Below are 23,428 nucleotides of genomic sequence, written 5' to 3'. Positions count from 1 at the left end.
TTTCTGTTACAAGTATTTGCGCAAGAGAGTGTCTATACTGGCATATGCCTTTCCACAAAAGATTTGCTTTTGCACAAAAGTATCCGTGCCAGTGTAGACGCTGTCTTGTGAAAGAAGGCTCTGATGGCCATTTTAGACATTGGGCTTTCTTGCACAAGACATTAACGTTGCTGTCTACACTGGCCCTCTTGCGCAAGAATACTTGCACAAGAGGGTTTATCGCTGAGCGGGAGCATCAGAGTATTTGCGCAAGAACCACTGATTTTGTACATTACAAAGTCAGTGTTCTTGCGCAAATGCTTGCGGCCAGTGTAGACTGGTGGCAAGATTTTGCACAAAAGAGGTTGCTTTTGCGCAAAATCTTGCCAATGTAGACACAGCCTTACAGCTCTCTAAACTCCTTCTCAGCTCTCCTCCCCCTCACTCACAGGGAGAGTTCTTAAATAGGCCTCCAGGCAGCCCCAATTAGTTTCACCTGGGCCTTAATTGATTTTGCAGCCGCCCTGTCTCAGCTGCCCCTAATTAGCCAGGATTGCTGACTCTCTGCCTCTTTCCCCTTCCATCAAGCTCTTTCACCTGCTGTATCACCCCTGCTGTCACACAACACACAAATGAAAAAAAACCCACTCCCCACATTCCGCCTCACACACCAGACCCTAAGGAGGCCCAGCCTAATGGATTTTGGATGTTCCAGCTCCATGGTGGAGCAGCAAGGGAACTAGAGTGCCAGTGTGGGCTCCCCAATGCTGGGGGGGGGGGGGGTGGAAGGAGGCTCTGAGCCTCGAGGGCTGGATCCAGGTGAGCTGGAGGCTGCATCCTGCCCCCAGGCCTGAGTTTCCTCACCCCTGAAGTATGGAATCCATGTTTCCCAGAATCCCAACCCTCCATGGTAGAATGGTATTGATGGTCTTGGCTACTTAGATGACAACAGTCCTCACTGTAGATTTCCCCACACCGCGGTAGCTGTCTGGTGTTGCATGCTTTCAGAGAGCTATTGTCTCCTTTGGGTATTCTGGCACCTAATGGCAGGGGAAAGCTATTCGCAAAGTTCCAAGAAAGTAGCCTTGTGCATTTGGAAGTTTTGCAGGCATTGCTGATCGTCCTATATCTGCATCACAATGTGGTCCCACCAGTTTGAGCTTGTCTCTCGGCGCCAAAACTGGCATCCCACTGTGTCCACAGGATTCAATAGCAGTTATGCTTGTATCAGCACCAGGGCTTGCATGAGCAGTGACTCTACGGCAAGCTGAGATTCATCCTTGTCCTCTTCCTGGTGGAGCAACATGCATACACTTTCGAAGTACTGCACCAGTTGGTACACCACAGCATACATCAGCATCAGAATGGTTCGCTGCAAAACAGGCTCCATACTCACGCTGCTATGGCACCGGAATGGGAAACCAAGACACAAAAAGGAGAGCACATACCTCTTCCCATTGAACTCATGCACGAGGTGGGGGAAGAGACTAGAAGAGTGCATTATGGGACAACTTGAGCCCATAACCACCTGCTACAGAGTTTTGATTCCAGAAGACACTGGAAGCGTAGCCCAGAATGCAAAGTTACCCACGATGTATCACTCTGAGAGTCAACAGTAGGCTCCCTAATAGGTCACACTATTTCAGATTATATTGGATTCTTCCCTGCAATGAGGACATGAACCTTTGACTTTGCAAAATCCGGTGCTCAGAAACTGCCCATATTAGATTTGACCGTGCCTCATTGTGTAGACATGACCTGTGTTTCCTACATCCCAGAAGATGTCCTAAACATCTGATATTCTAGGATGGGGGTTGATCTTTCTCTCCTTTAAAGTTCTCAGTATTGTTCTAATGTGTAATGAAAGCAAATTCCAAAGCCTCAATTTTTTCTAATAAAACAATTCTTATTTTCTGACCAGCAATGTTAACAAGTTACTACACGGTGTACTTCTTTTTATAAGTGGCTTGGGCGATTCTTGTATGCCTAGCACAACATCCTTCACCTTGCCACTCTCATGAAAAAATCTGTAGACAAGCATCATTTGGCCAAGGAAGGAAAAGCAGAAAATGTCTTATTCACAGCTATACTTTGGGCAGTTCATTAACTGAGACATTGTTACTGGAAAGATTATGTGTCAGATTTTTAATATGTACAGAAGAATGCCAGAAAGAGTAGAGACTTTGTTGTAACAAAGTACCGGTTCCAATGGAGAAGACTCTAGGAATGGATAGAACACTGAATTGATAATCAGAAGACCTGAATTCGATTTCCAACTGTTATTGACTTATTATGTTGCTTTGGACTAGTCAGAATCTTTTTGTGAATAAATTTCCTTGATCTATAAAATGGGAATAAAATTACGTATGTACCTTTGTAAATCAAGTGGAGATCGATGGATGGAAAGTGGTATGGAGATGCTACGCATGGATATTTAACAAGAGCACTCAGAAAGCTTATCTGTGCAGAAAACCGGTTTTTCAGGGAACTGAAGAGCATCAGAAGTCCCACAACTTTCTGCTTAAAATACAAGCTGCACTTTTTCAACTTTGGCCTTTTCTCTAATATCTCTCACACACACACACACACACACACACACACACACACACACACACACACACACCCAACTGAACAAAACATTATAGTTCATGCACAATTCTCCCTCTAGGAAGAATGAATCACATCCAACAGATGTTAGTTACTGCTTTTAATGCACTACTGGAAAGTGCTTGGACAATATAACAATTAGGGCCATATAAGAATATTCAGGGGGGCAGACTTGCCGGGCACTTGGGCAATAGGCACTGTGGGGGGAGGGGAACCTCCATGCTCCTAGAAGGGGTGAGGCCTTGGTTGGAAGGGGTGGGGCTGGGACAACTAGCTGTCAGCACCACCTAGATTGAGCCAGTGGCTCCTCACCCATCCAGCTAGCCCTCATAGTTGCTCAGTGGACTGCATGTAGCTCTGGCCATGATTTAAAGGGCCTGGGGCTCAAGACCCTGCTGCTTCTGTGGTAGCAGCAGATGGGAGTCCCAGACCTTTTTGATTCCCTGGGCCTCAGGGCAGCTACCCTCTTTGCCTCACCCTCCTACCATTGGTGAGCCTGAGAATTATAGAATTATTTGTCCTATAAATAAATATACTGATATTAGACTGACAATAAAATTATTCATCTAACCCATATACCTAGGGATAAATGTTTTAAACATATGTAACTAAAATCATTTTTAAAAATGTCCAACATTTAAACATGGAATTTCTTCTGTTATATATACACCTTTTCCAAAATCTCCTCTGAAATAAATGTTCACACATTTCCTAAGAGTCAAGAAAAACTACAACTGATAAGTAGCTCGAATTGAATTTATTAGAGTACATTTATTATCAATCAAGGAAAGAACACTGAAGACAAAATAACTTATTAAAAATCAAAATATCCTTGTAATATATCTTTTTACATTATAATTTTTTCATAAAAATCAACTTTTTAAAAAGTGTTGTAACTGGAAGCAGAATAAAAAATTTGTATAGGATAATTTGTAAAAACAGAAATTGTAAATTGATTGTGCATCATCCAGTGGATATTTCAGAAAAGTTTAGAAAGAAAATTAAGGCCATTGAATGCATTTCAGTTACAGTTTTTAGTAACATAATTGGCTGGGAAAATGCCAGTTTGTCCTTGGATGCTTCCTTCCCACCAGTCAAACTGTGAATCAGTTTTGCTTTTGATAATGATTTTATCTCCAGCTCTGAAATTCAAGTCACCCGGTTGCTGTCCTTCAAATGAATAAAGTGCCGTCACTTCCATAGGTTTACTCCAAGAATTCCCTGAAAAGAAAGATTAATTGAAGTCCTATTTTAATTTTAAAAGCTTTTATTAACATGTTGAATGTCATATACAGTGTATATTCTCAAATTCAGTATTCCTAAATGATGGAAACCACTAAGGAGGGTAACATGCAATTTACTATAGTTTCTCTCTCACACACTCCCTCAGAAGCTGGGAATCTGCAGCTGGGAATGGATCAGGTGAGGATTACTTATTCATTAAGAACATAAGAATGGCCATACTGGGTCAGATCAAAGGTCCATCTAGCCCAGGATCCTGTCTACCGACAGTGGCCAGCACCAGGTGCCCCAGAGAGGGTGGACCGAAGATAATGATCAAGCGATTTGTCTCCTGCCATCCCTCTCCAGCCTCTGACAAACAGACCAAGGACACCCTTTTATCCACTGGCTAATAGTCTTTTATGGACCTAACTTCCATGAAATTATCTAGCTTCTCTTTAAACTGTATTAGGGTATGTCTACACTACAGCGCTAATTCGAACTAAGCTAATTCGAACTAACGGATCCAGACTAAAAAACTAGTTAGAATTAGCGTTTTGCTAATTCGAAATAGCATGTCCACCTGGACTCTGAACCGGGGTTAAGGATGGCCGGAAGCAGTGCCAGTAGGGCATAAGATGAGGACTTAGAGCGTGGAGCTGCTGTCTCAGGCTAGCCGAGGGCTGTACTTAAAGGGACCCGACCCCCACCCCAGACAGACAGTTCTCAGGGGTGCCCCGCTTGCAAAGCAGTCCTGGCTTGGAGTGCCCTGAGTGCCCACACTGGGCACATCACACCACTCGGCCACCAGACCGGCTGCACTTGCCGCAGGCTGCCATCTGGGGAGAGGGGGCAATTGGGGGGCTGCAGGAGAGCTTCCACCCCCCAGAAGCCCACAGAGCCAGCCCAGTCCTCCCCATCGGGGGCTCGTATCCCATTCCTCCCTCACCTCCTTCCACTTACCCTTCCCTAGCCCCCCTTCCTGATGTACAAAATAAAAAAAAAAAAAACATGTGTTCAAAAATAGACTCTCTATTGAACAAAACTGGGGGATACTGGGAAAAGGAGGTGGGAGAGAGGAAGAGAGAGGGTGGAAGAGGGGAGGGCAACTACAATGATCAGAGGTTTGGAAGAGGTCCCATATGAAGATAGGCTAAAGAGACTGGGACTTCTCAGCTTAGAAAAGAGGAGACTGAGGGGGGATAGGATTGAGGTCTATAAAAGCATGAGTGGGGTGGAGAGGGTGCATCAAGAAAAGTTCTTCATTAGTTCCCATAATAGAAGGACTAGAGGACACCAAAGGAAAGGAATGGGTAGCAGGCTTCAAACTAGTAACAGAAAGTTGTTTTTCACAAAGCAAAGAGTCAACCTGTGGAACTCCTTACTGCAGGAGGCTGTGAAGGTTAGAACTAAAACAGAGTTTAAAGAGAAGTGAGATAAAGTGATGGAGGTTGGGTCCATGGAGTGCTATTAGCCAGAAGGTAGGAGTGGTGTCCCTGCCCAAAGTTTGTGGAAGGCTGGAGATGGATGGCATGAGACAAATGGCTTGGTCACTGTCTTCGGTCCATCCCCTCCAGGGTCCCCAGGGTTGGCCTCTGTCAGCAGACAGGCTACTGGGTTAGATGGACCTTTGGTCTGACCCAGTACGGCCATTCTAAGCTCAGGGCCGGGGGTCTCAGTGGACCACCTTGATTTTCATGCATACCTGCTCCTGGGTGGCCAGGCTGGCAGCTCTCCTGCCCTAGATGGCCACTTTCCTATGCCTAGTGCATAGGTTGTGGATGAGGTCCACGATGTCCGCACTAGACCAGGCGGGTGCCCGCCTCTTGCGGTCCCGGGCAATCTCCCGGGAGCCGCCAGCCTGGTCCCGGGAAGAGGGGGAGAGCTGGGGGCCAATCAGGTGGCTGGCTCGAGCCATGCCAGGTGCAGGGTCTGCTGGCTGGGTGCTGGCAGGCTTGCACCTGGCATGGGCACCGTAGCCAGCCCGTGCCCCTTTAAGGGCTCCGGGGCCGAGAGGGGGCAGACGAGTTTCCCTGGTGTTGGCCAGAGTGGCCACCAGGGAAAGCTGGGGAGGGCTAGCCTCCTACTAGTTCGAATTAAGGGGCTACACACCCCTTAATTCGAACTAGTAAGTTCGACCTAGGCTTAGTCCTCGTAGAATGAGGTTTACCTAGTTCGAACTAACCGCTCCACTAGTTCGAATTAAGTTCGAACTAGCAGAGCGCTAGTGTAGCGCCTATCAAAGTTAATTCGAACTAACATCCGTTAGTTCGAATTAACTTTGTAGTGTAGACATACCCTTATTGTCCTAGCCTTCACAGCCTCCTCTGGCAAGAAGTTCCACAGGTTGACTACACGCTGTGTGAAGAACAACTTTCTTTTATTAGTTTTAAACCTGCTACCCATTAATTTCATTTGGTGTCCTCTAGTTCTTCTATTTAGGGAACTAATAAATAACTTTTCTTTATCAGCCCTTTCCACACCACTCATGATTTTATATACCTCTATCATATCCCCCCTCAGCCTCCTCCTTTCTAAACTGAAAAGTCCGAGTTGCTTTAACCTCTCCTCATATGAGACCCATTCCAAACCCCTAATCATTTTAGTTGCCCTTTTCTGAACCCTTTCCAAAGCCAAAATATCTTTTTTGAGGTGAGGAGACCACATCTGTACACAGTATTCAAGATGTGGGCGTACCATAGTTTTATACAGGGGCAGTAAGACATTCTGTGTCTTATTTTCTATCCCTTTCTTAATAATTCCTAGCATCTTATTTGCCTTTTTGACCGCCGCTGCATACTGTGTGGAAGTTTTCAGAGAACTATCCATGATAACTCCAAGATCTCTTTCCTGATTTGTCATAGTCAAATTAGCCCTCATCATACTGTATGTATAATTGGGGTTATTTTTCCCTGATGTGCTTTACTTTACACTTATCCACATTAAATTTCAGTTGCCATTTTGTTGCCCAATCACTCAGTTTGGTGAGATCTTATTGGAGTCCCTCACAGTCTGCTTCTGTCTTGACTATCCTAAACAGTTTTGTATCATCCGCAAACTTTACCATCTCACTGCTTACCCCTTTCTCCAGATCATTTATGAATAAGTTGAAAAGGATGTGTCCCAGGACTGACCCTTGGGGAACCCCACTAATTACCCCTCTCCATTCTGAAAATGTACCATTTATTCCTACCCTTTGTTTCCTGTCTTTTAACTAGTTCTCAATCCAAGAAAGGACCTTCCCTCTTATCCCATGTCCGTGTAAATTACACAAGAGCCTTTGGTGAGGGACCTTGTCAAAGGCTTTCTGAAAATCTAAGAATACTATATCTACTGGATCCCTCTTGTCCGCATGTTTGCTAACCCCTTACTAATAGATTAGTAAGACAGGATTTCCCTTTACAGAAACCATGCTGACTTCTGTCCAACAAATTATGTTCTTCTACATGCTTCACAATTTTATTCTTTACTATTGTTTCGACTAATTTTCCCGGTACTAAAGTTAGACTTACCGGTCTATAATTGCCAGGATCGCCTCTAGAACCCTTTTTAAATATTGGTGTCACGCTGGCTACCTTCCAGTCATTAGGTACGGAAGCCGATTGAAGGGATAGGTTACAAACCACAGATAATAGCTCAGCAATTTCCCATTTGAGTTTTTAGAACCCTTGGATGAATGCCATCCGGTCCCGGAGATTTGTTAACATTAAGTTTTTCTATTTGTTCCAAAACCTCCTCTAATGACACTTCAATCCGGGACAGTTCCTCAGATTCATCACGCACAAAGGACGGTGCAGATTTGGAAACCTCCCCAACGTCCTCAGCAGTGAAGACTGAAGCAAAGAAATAATTTAATTTCTCTGCAATGGCTTTATCGTTCTTGATTGCTCCTTTTATAGCTCGATTATCTAGGGGACCCACAGGTTTGTTAGCAGGCTTCTTGCTTCTAATTTACTTAAAAAACATTTTGTTATTTCTTTTTGAGTTTTTGGCTAGCTGTTCCTCAAAAATCTTTTTTTGCTTTTCCTATTACATTTTTACACTTGATTTGACAGTGTTTATGTTCCTTTCTATTTATCTCACAAGGATTGGACTTCCACTTCTTAAAAGATACCTTTTTGTCCCTCACTGCTTTTTTTACATGGTGGTTAAGCCACAGTGACTCTTTTTTAGGTCTCTTGCTATGTTTTTTAATTTGGGGTATACATTTAAGTTGGGCCTCTATTATGGTGTCTTTAAAAAGTTTCCATGCAGCTTTCAGGGATTTGGCTCTAGCCACTGTGCCTTTTAATTTCTGTTTAACTAACCTCCTCATTTTTGTGTAATTCCCCTTTTTGAAATTAAATGCCAGGGTGCTGGACTGCTGAGGTGTTCTTCCCACCACAGGAACGTTGAATGTTATTATATTATGGTCACTATTCCCAAGCGGTCCTGTAACGGTTATTTCCTGGACCTGATCCTGCACTCCACTCAGACTAAATCGAGAATTGCTTCCCCCCTTGTGGGTTCCTGCACCATCTGCTCCAAGAAGCAGTCATTTAAGCCACTGAGAAATTTTATCTCCGCTTCTCTTCCTGAGGTGACATGTATCCAGTCAATATGGGGGTAATTAAAATCCCCCATTATTATAGAGTTCTTTATTTTGGTAGCCTCTCATCTCCCTCATCATTTCAATGTCAGTATCGCTGTCCTGGTCAGGTGGTCGGTAACATATCCCTACTGCTAATTTCTTATTATTGGAGCATGGAATTACTATCAATAGCGATTCTATTGAACATGTTGATTCACTTTATATTTTTATTTCATTTGATTCTACATTATCTTTCACATAGTGCCACTCCGCCACCCACCCGGCCTGCTCTATCCTTTCGATATATTTTATATCCCGGTATGATTGTGTCCCACAGATTTTCCTCATTCCACCAGGTTTCAGTGATGCCTATTATATCAATCTCCTCATTTAATACAAGGTACTCTAGTTCACCCATGTTATTAGTCAGACTCCTAGCATTTGTGTAGAAGCACTTTAAGAATTTGCCACTGCTTATTTGTCTGCCCTTCCCTGATGCATTGGATTCCTTTGTATGCGGTTGTTTGTCTGCTCTGGTCCATGGTTTGCCCTCTCCCCTCCTCTCTTTCTGACTACAGCTTATAGAATCTCTATCAATAGGTTCTCCTCTAAGAGAAGTCTCCCTCTGATTTACGTGCATCTCCGCACCAATCGGCTTTCCCCCATCTCTTAGTTTAAAAACTGCTCTACGGCCTTTTTAATGTTTAGTGCCAGCAGTCTGGTTCCACCCTGGTTTAGGTGGAGCCCATCCTTCCTGTATAGGCTCCCCCTCTCCCAAAAGTGTCCCCAGTTCCTAACAAAGCCAAACCCCTCTTCCCTACACCATCGTCTCATCCAGGCATTGAGTCTCTGAAGCTCTGCCTGCCTACCTGGCCTTGAGCATGGAACTGGAAGCATTTCCGAGAATGCCACCATAGAGGTCCTGGATTTCAGTCTCTTTCCTAGCAGCCTAAATTTGGCCTCCAGGACATCTCTCCTACCCTTCCCTACGTCATTGGTATCTACATGTACCACGACCACCGGCTTCTCCCAAGCACTACACATAAGTCTATCTAGATGCCTCGAGAGATCCACAACCTTTGCACCAGGCAGGCAAGTGACCATACGGTTCTCCCAGTCATCACAAACCCAACTATCTATGTTTCTAACGAACGAATCACCCACTACTAACACCTGTCTCTTCCTTACTTCCCTCCCCCTCAGAAGTATCCTCAGTGCAAGAGGATACCGCAACATCCTCTGGGAGGAGGGTCCCAACTATGGGATGGTTCCCCTCTGCTCCCATTGAATGCTCTTTTCCCTTGAGACTTTCATCCTCCTTAAGAACACTGGGGCTCTCAGACTGGAGGTGGGACAGTACTACAGTGTCCCGGAAAGTCTCATCAACATATCTCTCTACCTCTCTTAGTTCCTCCAGTTCAGCCACCCTGGCCTCCAAAGCCCGAACTCAGTCTCTAAGGGTCAGGAGCCCCTTGCAACGGGTGCACACATATGCCACCTGCCCACAGGGCAGATAATCATACATTCCCTCTGAAGCCTGCCTTAGTCCCCTGCACCACTACCCAGAAGCCACCCATGGTAAGTGGTGCCCATCTGGAGCCCACATCCAAACCCCAGCTCCAGTCCTGAACCTTTCCTGCACCCCAAACTCCCTCCCAAGCCTGTACCCTGAATCCCTTGCTGCTCAACTACTTAAGCTCAGAATCCCTCTCTCACTCCAGATCTTTAAGCCCCAGGTCAGAGTCTGTATCCTTCTCCTCAACACCCTAGTCCTCTGCCCCCAGCATGATAAAAGTGAGTGAGGATGAGAGAGGGAGAAAGGGTGGAGTGAGCAGGGACGGGGCCTTGAAGAAGGGGCATGAAGGAGGCAAGGCAAGGGTGTGTGGGTTTCAGGTAGATCCTGGATTGCACTTAAATTCAGAAAGTGATCTTATGCTTAAAAAGGTTGGAGACCACTAGACTAGACAGACCTTTGGTCAAACCCAGTATGGCTGTTCTTGTGTTATCATAAATGATCTCAATCTAAGAGCACAGTTAAAACAGAGCCTCAATATAAAAATTGCTGGCTTTCCTTTTCAGGGGCTCAACATTGCACATACAGTCAATGAGAGCAGTAGAAAGCCACAAGATATTGAAGAATCAGCATTCTCGGAGACAAAGCTGAACACAATGTACAAAATCTTAACTATTATGGAATACAAGTAAGTGTTAGGTACATTTTTTTTCAAGTCCTGACTCCAATCATATCCAAATAGCAGCCACATCTCCCAAATGCTACATCTACATGGCTATCATTCTCATGAGATTGGAGCTATTCCCTCTTCTTGGTGACCCTGGCAAGATTGCTTTTTCCTCTTTCTTTTATTTAGTCTCTCAATGGAATAATATCCATCTCAAACAAGGAATAATTCAGCCATTAAAGGAACTAAAACAAGATTGTAACACAGATTTTTGGTTTGTACGCAGACAATATTACATTAATATTATCTTACCTGAAAGACTTACAAAAGAAAAAGAAACTAAAGGTTTAAAAGGTTTGGTTTTAAAGTAAATTACATAAAATCAGAAATTATGGCTACTAATTTTACTGTTTCTGTACAAGATCTCAAATAGAAATGGGCACTTCATTTGTTCTACTTTGAAAAATAAATATTCTAATGAACTTTGAAAAAGTGTAAGTAGTGATCTCACTAATAAATAAAATCTTGGCAAAGCTGAATAAGGTACCTTGAAAATTTTGTGGCTGAGAAAGGTGGCTATAATCAACATAGAATTGCTGTCTATGGCTTACTATTTTTGTGTCTCTCTTTAGAAGTCTCCAGAATATTATTTTAAAATATCTGCTAAATATAATTTTTAACTTTGTAATGGAAAGATAAAGGCCATGAGATGTTACTTAGTTTGCTTGAGCCTGACTGTGATACTTACACACACATTTGATAGTACCTTACTCTGCAAACTGCCCAAATGACACCAGTGACATTCACACCAAGAACTGCACTACTAAGTGTGAGTAGGATATCACATTCTGGTCTTTTATGGTCTAACTGTTACTGACAGCTTGAGAGAATGCCAAGGAAGTCAAAATTGTTTTTTTTTATGGAAAGCAAGACAGCTTAATTAAGTAGCTACCATGGTATATTTTAACACACATCTCTGAAAGAATTTTTTCAGCTTTAAAACGTCAAATTACCAATGCAAACACATAGTACATGACAAAGCAACCAAAAAAAGCAAATTTACAGCTCTATTCGGAGAGAAACTCACCAATGTTTTCAACATTCTGAAATAAGAATATAGTTTTATTGAGGTGTGAGTTAAGTATTTTTTCTACTTTAGAGACTCCACATTCCTGAATGTTAGGTGGTTTAAAACACCAAAGAAAACAGAATAGTAAAATATCTCAGTGGGAGAAAAATAAAAATGGAAGTGTCACCTAACTAATTACATTTTGAAGAGTTAAAACCACCATAACTTTTTGAATGACCCTGTATAATTTTGTCTAGTAAATGTAATAACATTGTTTGTGACCATTATAAATGTAGAAAAAATAGTCTGAGCTCCTTCTCCAAACACTGTGTCAGTCTCATTTGATATATATTTGATGGTTTCCTCCCATTTTGCTGCTCAGTCTTTGCAGTTTATAGCTAAACGTGACAAACCTCTGAATAACACCTACACAGTTTGTTAATGGAAAGAGGGCAATACTACTGGATAAAAGAAAACAACTCTAAGGGAATGGATAACACCTATTTAGCTTCTACTTATCCCCTGAATATTGTTTATATAATCCTGTTCCCATTGTAATAATGGCAAGACTCCTATTGACTTCAATAGGAACAAAATTTAGGACACATTTTTCCCCCCTGCTTGCTGTTTACATCATCTAAATACTTGTGGATAATTATCGTGTCTCCCAGCCCTGTTGTCATTGTTTAACCAATGTATAAATATTTAATCTTTCCTCATAAATTAATCCTTCCAACCTCCTAATGATTTTTGTCGCTCTTAACTCCTTGAACTCTATCTCTGCGCTGCTTTATATACAATACTTGCACTGGTTTAATAAAAACTGGTTCTTAAACTGAATTAGTGAAAGAAGTGCAAACCCTCTGGCTACGTCTACACTATAGAGCTTTTGCTCAAAAACTCGTGAAGCGTCCACACTACAAGCACATTTTTGCGCAAGAAAATTTACAGTACATTGTAAAAAGAGAAGGCTTTTTGCGCAATAGTTATTCCCCTTTCTACAAGGAATAAGCCTTTTTGCGCAAGAGCTCTTGTGCAAAAAGGTGTGTGTGGACAGCAAACGGGTTTCTTGCGAAAAAAACGCCTATTGGAAAAAGCACAGGTGCTCTGATGGCCATTCTGTTAATGGCCATCAGAGCTTACTTGCGCAAGAGCGTCCATGTAGTGTGGACGCTCTCTTGCACAAGAACTTTTTGCGGAAGATCTCTTCTGCAAAAAGGTTATTGCGCAAGAAGCCTGCAGTATAGACGTAGCCCCCATGTGAATACACGTAAGCTGTGTCTATACTTACTGGAGGATCAACACTCCAGTGATTGATCTTTCGGCGTTCGATTTAGCAGGTCTAATACTAAAGGGTTCTCCTACTGTGGGGCCTTCTACTATGGGGACAACCCAGAAAAATCAATGTAAGATATATGGACTCCAGCTACGCCATTTTTGTAGCTTGAATTGCACATCTTGCATTGATTTTCTCCACCAGCGAAGTGGACCTAAATAAATACAAAACTGGCTCATGTCAAATAAATTTCTCTCGGTGAGTTCAGAGAAGAGCAAAAGAAATGATTAGGAACTTGGATGTGTAGACTGACTGAAGAAGAAAGATTAATTATATATTGACCAGCAGTAACAACAGAGTTGGGAAGACATGGTAATTGGCAACAAAATCCTAAAGACCATAAGCAGTTAGGAAGGAAGTAAATGACTATATATTCTCTGATATTTTCTCTGAAGTTGACAGGAGTCTTGCTATCACTGTTCACCATAAGCTGTGCAGTTGTATGGTCACTCAGGAGAGATTCAAATGTTGCCTAGATAATTGGCAGAGCACTCACAGCTAGGTTTTATTTCTAAAGGTGGCGCATATTCACAAATGCCTCAGTGCATATATGAATTTATTCTGCACACAGACTGAAAAAAATTGCATGTGGATGGAAAAGATTAAAAGGAACATTCCTTGCCACTGACTAGTGGGAGCAGTGCCAATTTTTTAGTAAGTGTGGCATAAAGGGTGTGTCTAGACTACAAGGTTCTGTCAACAAAAGTGGCCTTTTGTCGACAAAACTATACCTGCGTCTACACTACTGCTGAGTTCTGTCGACATAACGTCGACAGAACTCGGCAGTTTTGTCAATAGCAGTAAAGCTCATTCTATGAGGAATAACATCTTTTGTCGACAGAGTTCTGTTGACAGAAGGCATTATTGCATCTACACTGTCCTTTGTGTCTACACTCTCATGTCGACAAAGCGGTTTGCTTTGTCGACAGAACTGGATGTCGTCTAGATGCTTTTTGTCGACAGAAGCTTTGTCGACAGTATCTGTCGACAAAGCTTCTGTCGACAAAAGCCTGTAGTCTAGACGTACCTAAAGTGATACCAGCAGTTGCCTCCTTCATGGATGAAGTTACACTGACATCTGCATTTGAAAGGACTAAAATCTGTTTCACACTTCACTGACTGCCAAATTCAGGGCCTAAATCCAGGGTGGCCAACCTGTGGCTCCAGAGCCACATACAGTTCTTCAGAAGTTAATATGTGCCTCCTTACATAGGTACCAAATCCATGGCTGGAGCAAGAGGTGCCAACTTTACACTAGGCCGGAGGTGCTCACTGTTCAACCCCCAGCTCTGCCCTAGGTGCTGTCCCCCTCCACCCTTTTCCCCTAGGATCCTGCCACTTCCTACTCTCTCCACCGAGCCTGTCACACTCACGCTTCTCCATTCCATTGTCTACCACTGAGAAAGAGCTGATCACAGTGGGCAGGAGGAAAAGGAGGCGGCGGCACTGACTAGTGGGGCTGCCAGGAGCAGGATGTGCTGAGAGTGGTGGTGGGGAGATGATGAAGGCTGTTGACATGTACATTGGTTCTTTGACAATGTACATTGGTTCTTTGACAATGTGCATTGGTAAATTCTGGCTCCTTCTCACCAATCTCACTTTAGAAGAACATGATGCTAATTATATTACAAAGATAGCTTCCCCAATTATCACCTCCAATATCACTCTCTCAAAGACACCTCCCCCCCATCCTCCCTCTGTTCTAAACTCTGATTTGTCTATTTTATATGTGTTCACATTTTTTATTATATCCCTTTGGTATATATGGTCATGCCAATTTTCTTCCACAATTTGATCTGAGGAAGTGGGTCTGGCCCACGAAAGCTCATCACCTAATAAATCATCTTGTTAGTCTTTAAAGTGCTGCATAGTCCCGTCTTTTGTTCCAGCAAGACCAGACTAACACGGCTACATCTCTATTACTATTATGGGATTTTTCAGGCATTTTAAAATACAAATATTTACTTTTGCAAAAAATAAAATAAAACAAAATGCTCCTTGGCAGCCTCCCCTATTGGGTTCTCATCCCTAAGCCACCATAGTGCCCCAACTCAAACTTCCTGTACACGTAGGCACTTTTGAAACTAATTACACAATCTTATTCTCCATGTCCATCACAACTTCACTGATCAACACTACCATCAGCCAGAACTGTCAAAGTCTGTCAGCTACATCTGGGTTGTGCTCCCGGCCTGCCTTACCAGACCTACTCACGCAGAGCAAAGGCAGAGAGGCAGAGTCTCAGGAGAGGTAAACTGGGCCTTTAAAGGTGCACAGGGGCTAACCAGGGCTATAACCTATGTTGTACAAAGTATTGGGATCTTCTCATCAATCTAGCTGTGGGGCTGGCCAGAATGGCTCTCCATCTTGTCAGGAGGAGGAAGCTGGACATGGGATTGGAGGTGTTATGTGATTGTGGGACCTATTTCTGGTCCCTCAGACAATTATGCCTGCAGGAAGACTTTACCTGGAAGGCTTAGAGGGGCTCTAAGTTGGGGGGGTGAGTTTAGGGGGGGGCCTAGAATGAGGGCTTTGGGCTGCAGGAGTATCTCGGGACTGGGAGGAGCTTAAGGTGGGGCAGCAGTTTGGGTCTTAGTCTTAACTGGGCAGCTCCCTGCTGGGGTAGGTGAGGAGGGGGCCTTTCTCCCAACGGCAGCAGCTCTGTGCTGCTGTGTGTGTGAGGGGTGCCCTACTTGCTGTCTCCAGCAGCTTCAGGGATTGGGGAGGGATCTCTCTCCCCAAGGCAACCCTCAGCCACTCAGTGTGGCTTAATGGGGAGTGGTGAGGCCGTACTGCTTTGGAGCACTTAGGTATCTCCTATTTTTTTAACCTTTGACCTCTCTCCTATTCCTGTTTTCTCCTTTGTTGTTCCCCCCATGATGTAGTGGGGCACAGACTTAGTAGATTCTTCCCCTTAGGTGAGAGGCAGGGCATTTAATTTTGGACAGCCTAGACTCACACATGCTAGTACTTCAAAAAGTAGAAATAAAATTGTCTCCTCTAGTGTTCCTAGTGTCAGGCAGAAATATTTCATGGATGTTTTGCCACTGCTACTTCAGATCAAGTTTAAGATGCCAGAGCAATCCAGGGGGACTAGAGGGAGAGAATAATGAATACATGTTTGTGGAGAATCTGTACCTTCCATTAGTTATAATTCCATGTATCCTTTCCTCCAGAGAATGAAGGCAAAATATGCCCCCCACTATGCTTTTTTAAAAAAACTCTTCTACATGGGCATTCTTTTCTAAACTCAGATAACCTAAAGCTGTAGCCCTCTTGGTATTACCTATTTTGCATTGCAAGCTCATAGACTATTTGTTGTCTGTTATATCTTCCCAGCCTTTTCTAAATTTATTACTTTCATTTTATTTCTTGATAAGTCTCTATTTTCTCTGTACCTTCTTTCTCTGTCTTCACTTGTTTTAAGAGAACAAAAAAAAAAAGTAAGTCAAATGTATATCAAGATTACCTATAACTCTTGCCTAGACATTGTGCTAAACCATGTTTAAGATCTGTGCATTTTAATAAGTGCTATATTTAATTATATAAATTGTTAAGGAAAAATAGGAACAATCTTTAACTTGCTATTATGTGTTATAGTTCTCAGACTGAATTGTAATAAAATATTCTGAAGTTTATTTCCAAAGTTAACACTGTACATTTTTTATAGTGGAAAAAGGAAGATTTCTGAATACATTACAATCTTTGAAACAGGAATTAATTTCTTGAAACATCAAATTTTCAGCTCACACAAGATGGTGCTACAGTGCTGCATTCAGCATCAAATGTCTAGATTATTGAGACTTTGGATCTAATGCAGTGAAGCTCGCAGATAAAATAGCTGATATTACAAAAGCTCTCTATTTTAATTAGACTATTTCAATGCACATACAATCCCATTAGTTCATTTTTAAATTAAGAATTCTTTAAGTTAATATAAGGTCCTATACCAATGGAAGAAAAAAATCAAAAAGGTTCAGCTAATTTTTATCAATAAAAGAAAGGAAAGACTGGAAGGCACTATACAGCTAGTAGGACACAATCTTCACTGAAGACTTAAGACCTCTGCAGTCACACAGAACCCCATGCCACCAAGAACAATATATTTGGTTCACATACGCATGAAAGCCACATAGAATATGGAGGCGAGGGTGCGCAAACACAAGAAAATACTTGTACAGAGCCCCAAAACCTCTAAGTTTCACACAGTTTTGCTGCCAGGAAACAGAGGGCACCGCTGGCTGCTTGTGCACCATGAAAGCCTGCCCCGCCTGGTTGAGTACCACACAACCCAAATTGCTGCCTACTCTGGAGGACCAACCAAGGGATGTGCTGCTCTTACCATGGTGGCAGCACTCCTCCACATGTAGCTCTGCGGCCTGCACAGTCAGAGAGGGATGAGTTTGCTTTCTTCACCTCCTTGCCTGCCAGCTGGAGCTAGTACTGCAGCCTCGCAACTGCACACCAATCGTGAGGCTGCAGTGGCAGCGCAGGCTCCCTGCTACATGGGAGAGAAGGGGGAGGAGGGTGAGCTCCTACTGTGGACCACCTGGAAGGAGGCCATAGACCACTAGCAGTCTGCGGACTGCACTTTGAGAGCCACGGATTTAAAAGAAGGTAATACTGGGGTGTTTTGAAAATAAGTGAAAGAAGAAGCTGGAATGCATGAGAAGAAGTGAAGCCAGGGCAAATGTAACCCACACACCTACTGGGTGTGGTTCACTATCCCATGTAGTGGCACTTAGACCACTTACAGAGAAAAAGAATGAGTCAGCTCTATAGCCTTAGCTGAGATCCAACTGGCTTTTAGCTCAAGCTGTACAGACTCAAACAGAGCTCCCAGGTTGAGTTCTGCCTGTTGGCCTTACACAAACATTCAAGAGGATGGAATGCAATAAAACAATTAAAGAAATTTTGTGAAACACATGAAAGAAGTAGTGTCAGTCTCTTTCACCAACAGAAGTTGGTCCAATAAAAGATATTATTTCATCACTTCACCCATTTTGTGCTTCTGATATCTTAGCAGAAGTCTTCTGCATGAAGTGGAGTAGGAAGAGATGAGAGAGAGATCAGATATTAGGTAGTGGCAGTAATCAAGAGAAGAAAAACCAGAATATGGACAAATGTATTTGCACCAAGGACTTAGTGGGAGGGGTAACTTTTATAGCAATTGTACTGGAAGAAGGTGGGCAAAACTGGACATACAACTCTGAGGACAATTCCAGTATTGCATGATTTGCTACACATACTTTAGAAAGTTGTGCCATTCTCTGAAATACCAGATCAATGCCCTCACAAAGTAGTGAAGCTCTGTCCTTTTTGATGTATAATCTAGATGACAAAAATCTGAGAAAAAACATGTGATCAATAAAAACACTTCATATTATGACTATGCAGAGTCTTCCAAATTTTAAACTTGGATATTTGCACATGGGTCACTTACCTCCCTCTTCAGCTTCCATCAATCAGGATTACCTTTATTTCCTATCCTAAATTATCATCTAGTGTAGCTGTGATTTTTTGTTTAAGAACATAAGTGTGGCCATCAAGGTTCCTTCTCAGCTGCTTGGTGGCACAGCCCCACAGCTGCTTAATCAGCCCCACCCAGCCAGGCAGCTCCATGCATAGAGTCCGAAGCCCCTGGCTGGGTGGGGCTGATTAAGCAGCTGTGGGGCTGTGTGGCTGTGCAACTTAGAGGGAACCTTGATGGTCATACTGGGTCAGACCACAATCTTGCCCCAGTATCTTGTCTTCTGGCAGTGGCCAATGCCACCTGCTTAAGAGGGAATGAAAAGAACACAATTATTGTGTACAGGCAGTCCCCGGGTTACGTACAAGATAGGGACTGTAGGTTTGTTCTTAAGTTGAATCTGTATGTAAGTCGCAACTGGCCTCCAGATTCAGCCGCTGCTGAAACTGATCAGTTTCAACAGCGGCTGAATCTGGATGCCAGTTCTGACTTACATACAGATTCAACTTAAGAACCCCAGGCATCCCCAAGTCAGCTGCTGCTGAAACTGATCAGCGGCTGATTCCAGGAAGCCCCAGGGCAGGGGCTTCCTGTAGTCAGCCACTGGTCAGTTTCAGCAGCGGCTGACTTGGGGACTCCTGGGGCAGAGCAGCTGGGGTGCTGCCGGGTTGGTCCAGTAGCGCCAAGGAGCGGTGCTGCGGGACCAACCGGCAGCGACCCACCTGCTCTACCACAGGCCCGGGGCTTTGCTCCACGTCTCCCTGGTCTGCTGGGGGGGGGGGGGGTTCCCACTAGCTGCGCTCCCCCCCCCAGCAGACCAGGGACACGGGGAGTAAAGCCGCAGCGGTGGCGGAGTCCCGCGCCTCCCCGGCTTTGCCAGAACAAAGCCTCAGAGGCGCAGGACCCTTCCGTCTCCCTGGCTTTGCTCCGGGCGTCCCTGGTCTTCTGGAGACGGTCCCCAGCAGACCAGAGGCACCGGGAGCAAAGCGGCAGCTGCGGCGGGGTGCCACGCCTCTGAGGCTTTGTTCTGGCAAAGCCTCAGAGGCGCGGGACTCCGCCGCCGCTGCTGCTTTGCTCCGGGTGTCCCTGGTCTGCTGGAGACGGTCCCCAGCAGACCAGGGGCACCCTGAGCAGCTTTTCTCGCCCCGGAGGTCAAGGTGGCAGGACCGCTGCACTCTGGGCGGTCCCACTGCCTGCGAGCTCCGGGGCGAGAAAGCCCTGTTCGTAAGTGCGGATCCGACGTAAGTGCGGATCCGACGTAAGTCGGGGACTGCCTGTATTCATCCCATCATCCAGTCCCTGCATCTAGCAGTTAGAGACTTAGTGACATCCAGAGCTTGGGGTTGCCTCCCTGACTATCTTGGCTAATACTTATTGATGGACCTATCCTCATGAACTTACTTTGTTGTAGTCTTGGAAGTCACAATATCCCTTGGCAAAGAGTTCCACAGATTGTACACTGTGTGAAGTAGTTCTTACTTTTGTTTGTTTAAAACCTGCTGCCTATTCATTTTATTGGGTGAAGCTCCTCCCTCATTCTTGTGTGTCTGAACTTGAACTTTTCACCAAAAAAATGTTGGTTGGAAAGTTACACCCAGCACTCAGGCCTACACATTGCAAGGGCTTTTTGCCCCAATCCAGGATAGCAAAACAATTCTGAAATGTTAAAATATCTTGGAGGATGGGAAATCCCTTTCCCAACCAGCTCTAATTGTTACCTCAGTGCAAGAAAGACCTGAACAGCAGCAAACAGAAGCAGCCCTTCAGGAGACAGTACTTTGGAGTAGAAGAATAGGAGTCCTTCCCACTTTCCGCTACTTAAATAAGTTTGTTTACTCCCCCATGCCAACTCAACTTCTTCCCAATTTGCTGTCTTTGCCAAATGGAAGAATGTGAAGCAACCTTGGTTTTACTTCAGAGTTTGGATGATCAGAGATGCTGTAAAAACTGCATTAATGTAGGACTGGAGCAGAATGATGTACATGATTTTCTACTAAGACTCACATAGGAGAGATTAAAACCTAGGTCACTGATCAATCCAACTTAGGACATGCAATATTGGCATATGTATTTCCTTGAGTTCTCAGTCAATTCCATATGAGACCTGCTTGCTCTATCCTGAATGCAAAATCAGTCACTTTACTTTACTGATTAAATTGACTGTGATTATTTTTGATCTAGCATGTTCTTCAAGATGACAGGGTACAATGTTCCAGTCCAGAAAATTTTTCAAATCTAAGAATTATTTGCAAAATGTTGATGTTGGCCCATCTTAATTCTCATCAGTATTGGGCAATATTGTTGCAATACAGGCAGTCCCCGGGTTACATACGATAGGGACTGTAGGTTTGTTCTTAAGTTGAATCTGTATGTAAGTCGCAACTGGTACATATTTGTAGGGGAAACTCTAGCCAAACATTTCTCCAGAGGTCAGTTTTATTCTCCCACACCTCACTTCCCTCAGTCCTTTATTCTCAAGCTGAGGTGTCTGCTGAGAAAAGCCGCTCTGCATCTCCCTGGTCTGCTGGGGGGAGAGAGGGGGCGCGCTAGCTTCGCGTCTCCCTGGTCTGCTGGGGGGAAGCAGCTAGTGCAGGGTTGCCTCACCCCGTTTGTAAGTAGGGATCCGATGCAAGTCGGATCCATGTAACCCGGGGACTGCCTGTATTGGGTTTCCCTATCAACTCCTCCCAGTTTCTGATTCTGACTCCTCTCTTTCTTCCTCTACTCACAATCTCCCACAATCATCACTTATAATTTAATTTTCCATCCGGATGCTCCATTTGACCCCTAGGTGTATACTTCCTCACCCTCACCTCTTCATTCAACCTGTAGCCCTGGTTCAACACTCCTACTTACCAAAAGGACCATTTCATTTGGTGTGGGCTCTTTATCAACACTGCTTTTTTTGCTCTCTGTGTTGGTGGGTTTCCCCTCACTGACCATCATCTAATTTTGTTCAGAATTGTCCCAACGTGGCTTATGTGACCTCTAGTCACTCAGTGTTGACTACTATTCATCTGCTCTCAGTCCTTTCCTCCCCTTCCCTACCTTCCATTGATATGCTTAGTGATTTTCTTATACTTCACTGTCCTCTACCTTTTGCTCTTATGATTCCCTCACCTCACATAGGCCAGCTTTTCAACCCTTAGTCCTGGTTCACTCCTGACATCCATATCCTCTGCTCCAGCCTTCACAATATGGAGCATCTCTGGCAGATACCCCATGACCAGGTGTGCTGCTCCTCTACAAATTCATGCCATCTTACTGGTTAAACACTTCTACTTCTCCAACTTAATTCAATTCTTACCCTGAAATCCAAACCACCTTTTCTCTATCTGTGACTTACTCTTGAAGCCCTTCCCCCTCCTCCTGCCTCTCTCTCTCTCTCCAGGCCACATCATTCCTATTTCCTTTAAAAGATAAATGACCAAAAATGACATTACCATTACTAACTTTCTTTGGGGGTTCTGTCCTTGGTCTCCTTTTCTCTTCTTCCTCTACAATTTATCTGTAAGCAATCTCATTTTCAAATACAAATTCAAATGTCATCTCTATGCCAATGACATACAAATCTACCTCTCTACACAGAATTTTCTTCTGCCTAAACTAAAAAAAAAAATTCTGTCTCTGGAAGCCTAGCCAACTGGCTAAGTTCAACATAACTTAACAAGCTCGATCACCCAAAACCCTCTTTCCCAGTCTTCTCTTCATAACTTCTCTTTCTCACTTTGGATAATACCACTATCCTCCATGTTGGTCAGGCCCATAATTTGGATGGTATCTTCAACTGAAATTTCTCTCTAAGGCCTCATTTAGGCCATGTATAAATCTTACAGATTCTTTGGCATAATCTCTTTATTATTTGGCTTTTCCTACTCATACAGTAAAATTCTCATCTCACATCTTGATTATCACAAAATCCTTCTCTCTGGCTTTGGCAAATAAAATCTTGCTCTGTTCTAGTCTATATATAGGGTTTTTTTTAAAACTCCACATTCATTACTGTTGTATCTGAGCACCTTATGGTAATAGTTCATTAAGGAACATGAATAGACATCTGTGTTTGTTCCCTCATCCTTTCCCCAGAGGGGAAAGCATAAGAAGTAGAGCATCTTGTTTGGGTGGAGCATAGGAATAGTATAACTGGATCATAACAATAGCCCTCTATTCTGTCTTCTGAAGCACTTGGCATTGGCCACTGTCAGAGGGAATGAACAGAACGGGCAATCATGTAGTGATCTATCCCTTATCACCCATTCCTGCTTGTAGCAAACAGAGGCTAGGGGCACTTCAGAGCATAGTTTTGTATCCTTGCCTATTTTTTCTTCCAGGATAATCACTGATAAAGTCTGCAGATGACACAAAGATTAGGAGAGTGATAAATAATGAAGACAGATCACCAATACAGACCACTCTAGATTGCTTGGGCTGCTTATGCTCATCACATAATCTGCATTTTAACATAGCTAAATTAATTTACATATCAAAGAACAAAGAACGTAGGCCACCCTTATAGGATGGGAAACACTATCCTCAGAAGCAGTGACTGAAAAAAGTTCTAGGCGTCAAAGCAGATACACAGCTGAACATGAGCTCCTAGTGTGATATTGTGGCCAAAAGGGCTAATGAAATATTGGATGCAAAAGTGTAGAGGTTATATTACCTCTGAATTTGGGAATGGTGTGATTACTTTTGAATGGCCTTTTCAATCTAGCAGACAAGATATAGTAGGATCCAGCAGCTTGAAGTTAAAGCTAAGCAAATGAAATGGAAATTTTTAACAGTGAGGTTAATTAACTGTCGGAACAACAAAGCAAAGGGTCACAATGTATTCTCCATAATGGGCAATTTTTAAACAAGATATATTCTAGTTCATAGAGCCATAAATTTTAGGCCTAAAGGAACCACTGTGATCATGTGGTCTGACCTGCATGGCAAAGACTATAGAATTCCCCCAAAATAATTCCTAGAGCATATATTTGAGAAAAAAAACATG

The 23,428-nt window shown here is 43.5% G+C and overlaps 1 protein-coding gene across 2 annotated transcripts in view; it reads right to left on the bottom strand.

Moving 5' to 3' along the window:
- Positions 1–3,328: 3,328 nt before the first annotated feature.
- SH3YL1 (SH3 and SYLF domain containing 1) overlaps positions 3,329–23,428 on the bottom strand; it is a 103,331-nt gene continuing 83,231 nt past the window's right edge. The window contains exon 10 of one of the 2 annotated variants that reach the window (XM_006130966.4): positions 3,329–3,807. In XM_006130966.4, the coding sequence (XP_006131028.1) occupies positions 3,608–3,807 (200 nt within the window). In that variant the 3' untranslated portion in view covers positions 3,329–3,607. The remainder of the gene's footprint in view (positions 3,808–23,428) is intronic. The other variant, XM_025188605.2, reaches the window with a different exon arrangement.

Source organism: Pelodiscus sinensis, chromosome 3 (genome assembly GCF_049634645.1).
Source record: "Pelodiscus sinensis isolate JC-2024 chromosome 3, ASM4963464v1, whole genome shotgun sequence".
NCBI lineage: Eukaryota > Metazoa > Chordata > Testudines > Trionychidae > Pelodiscus > Pelodiscus sinensis.
This window is presented reverse-complemented; position numbering and strand designations above follow the sequence as displayed.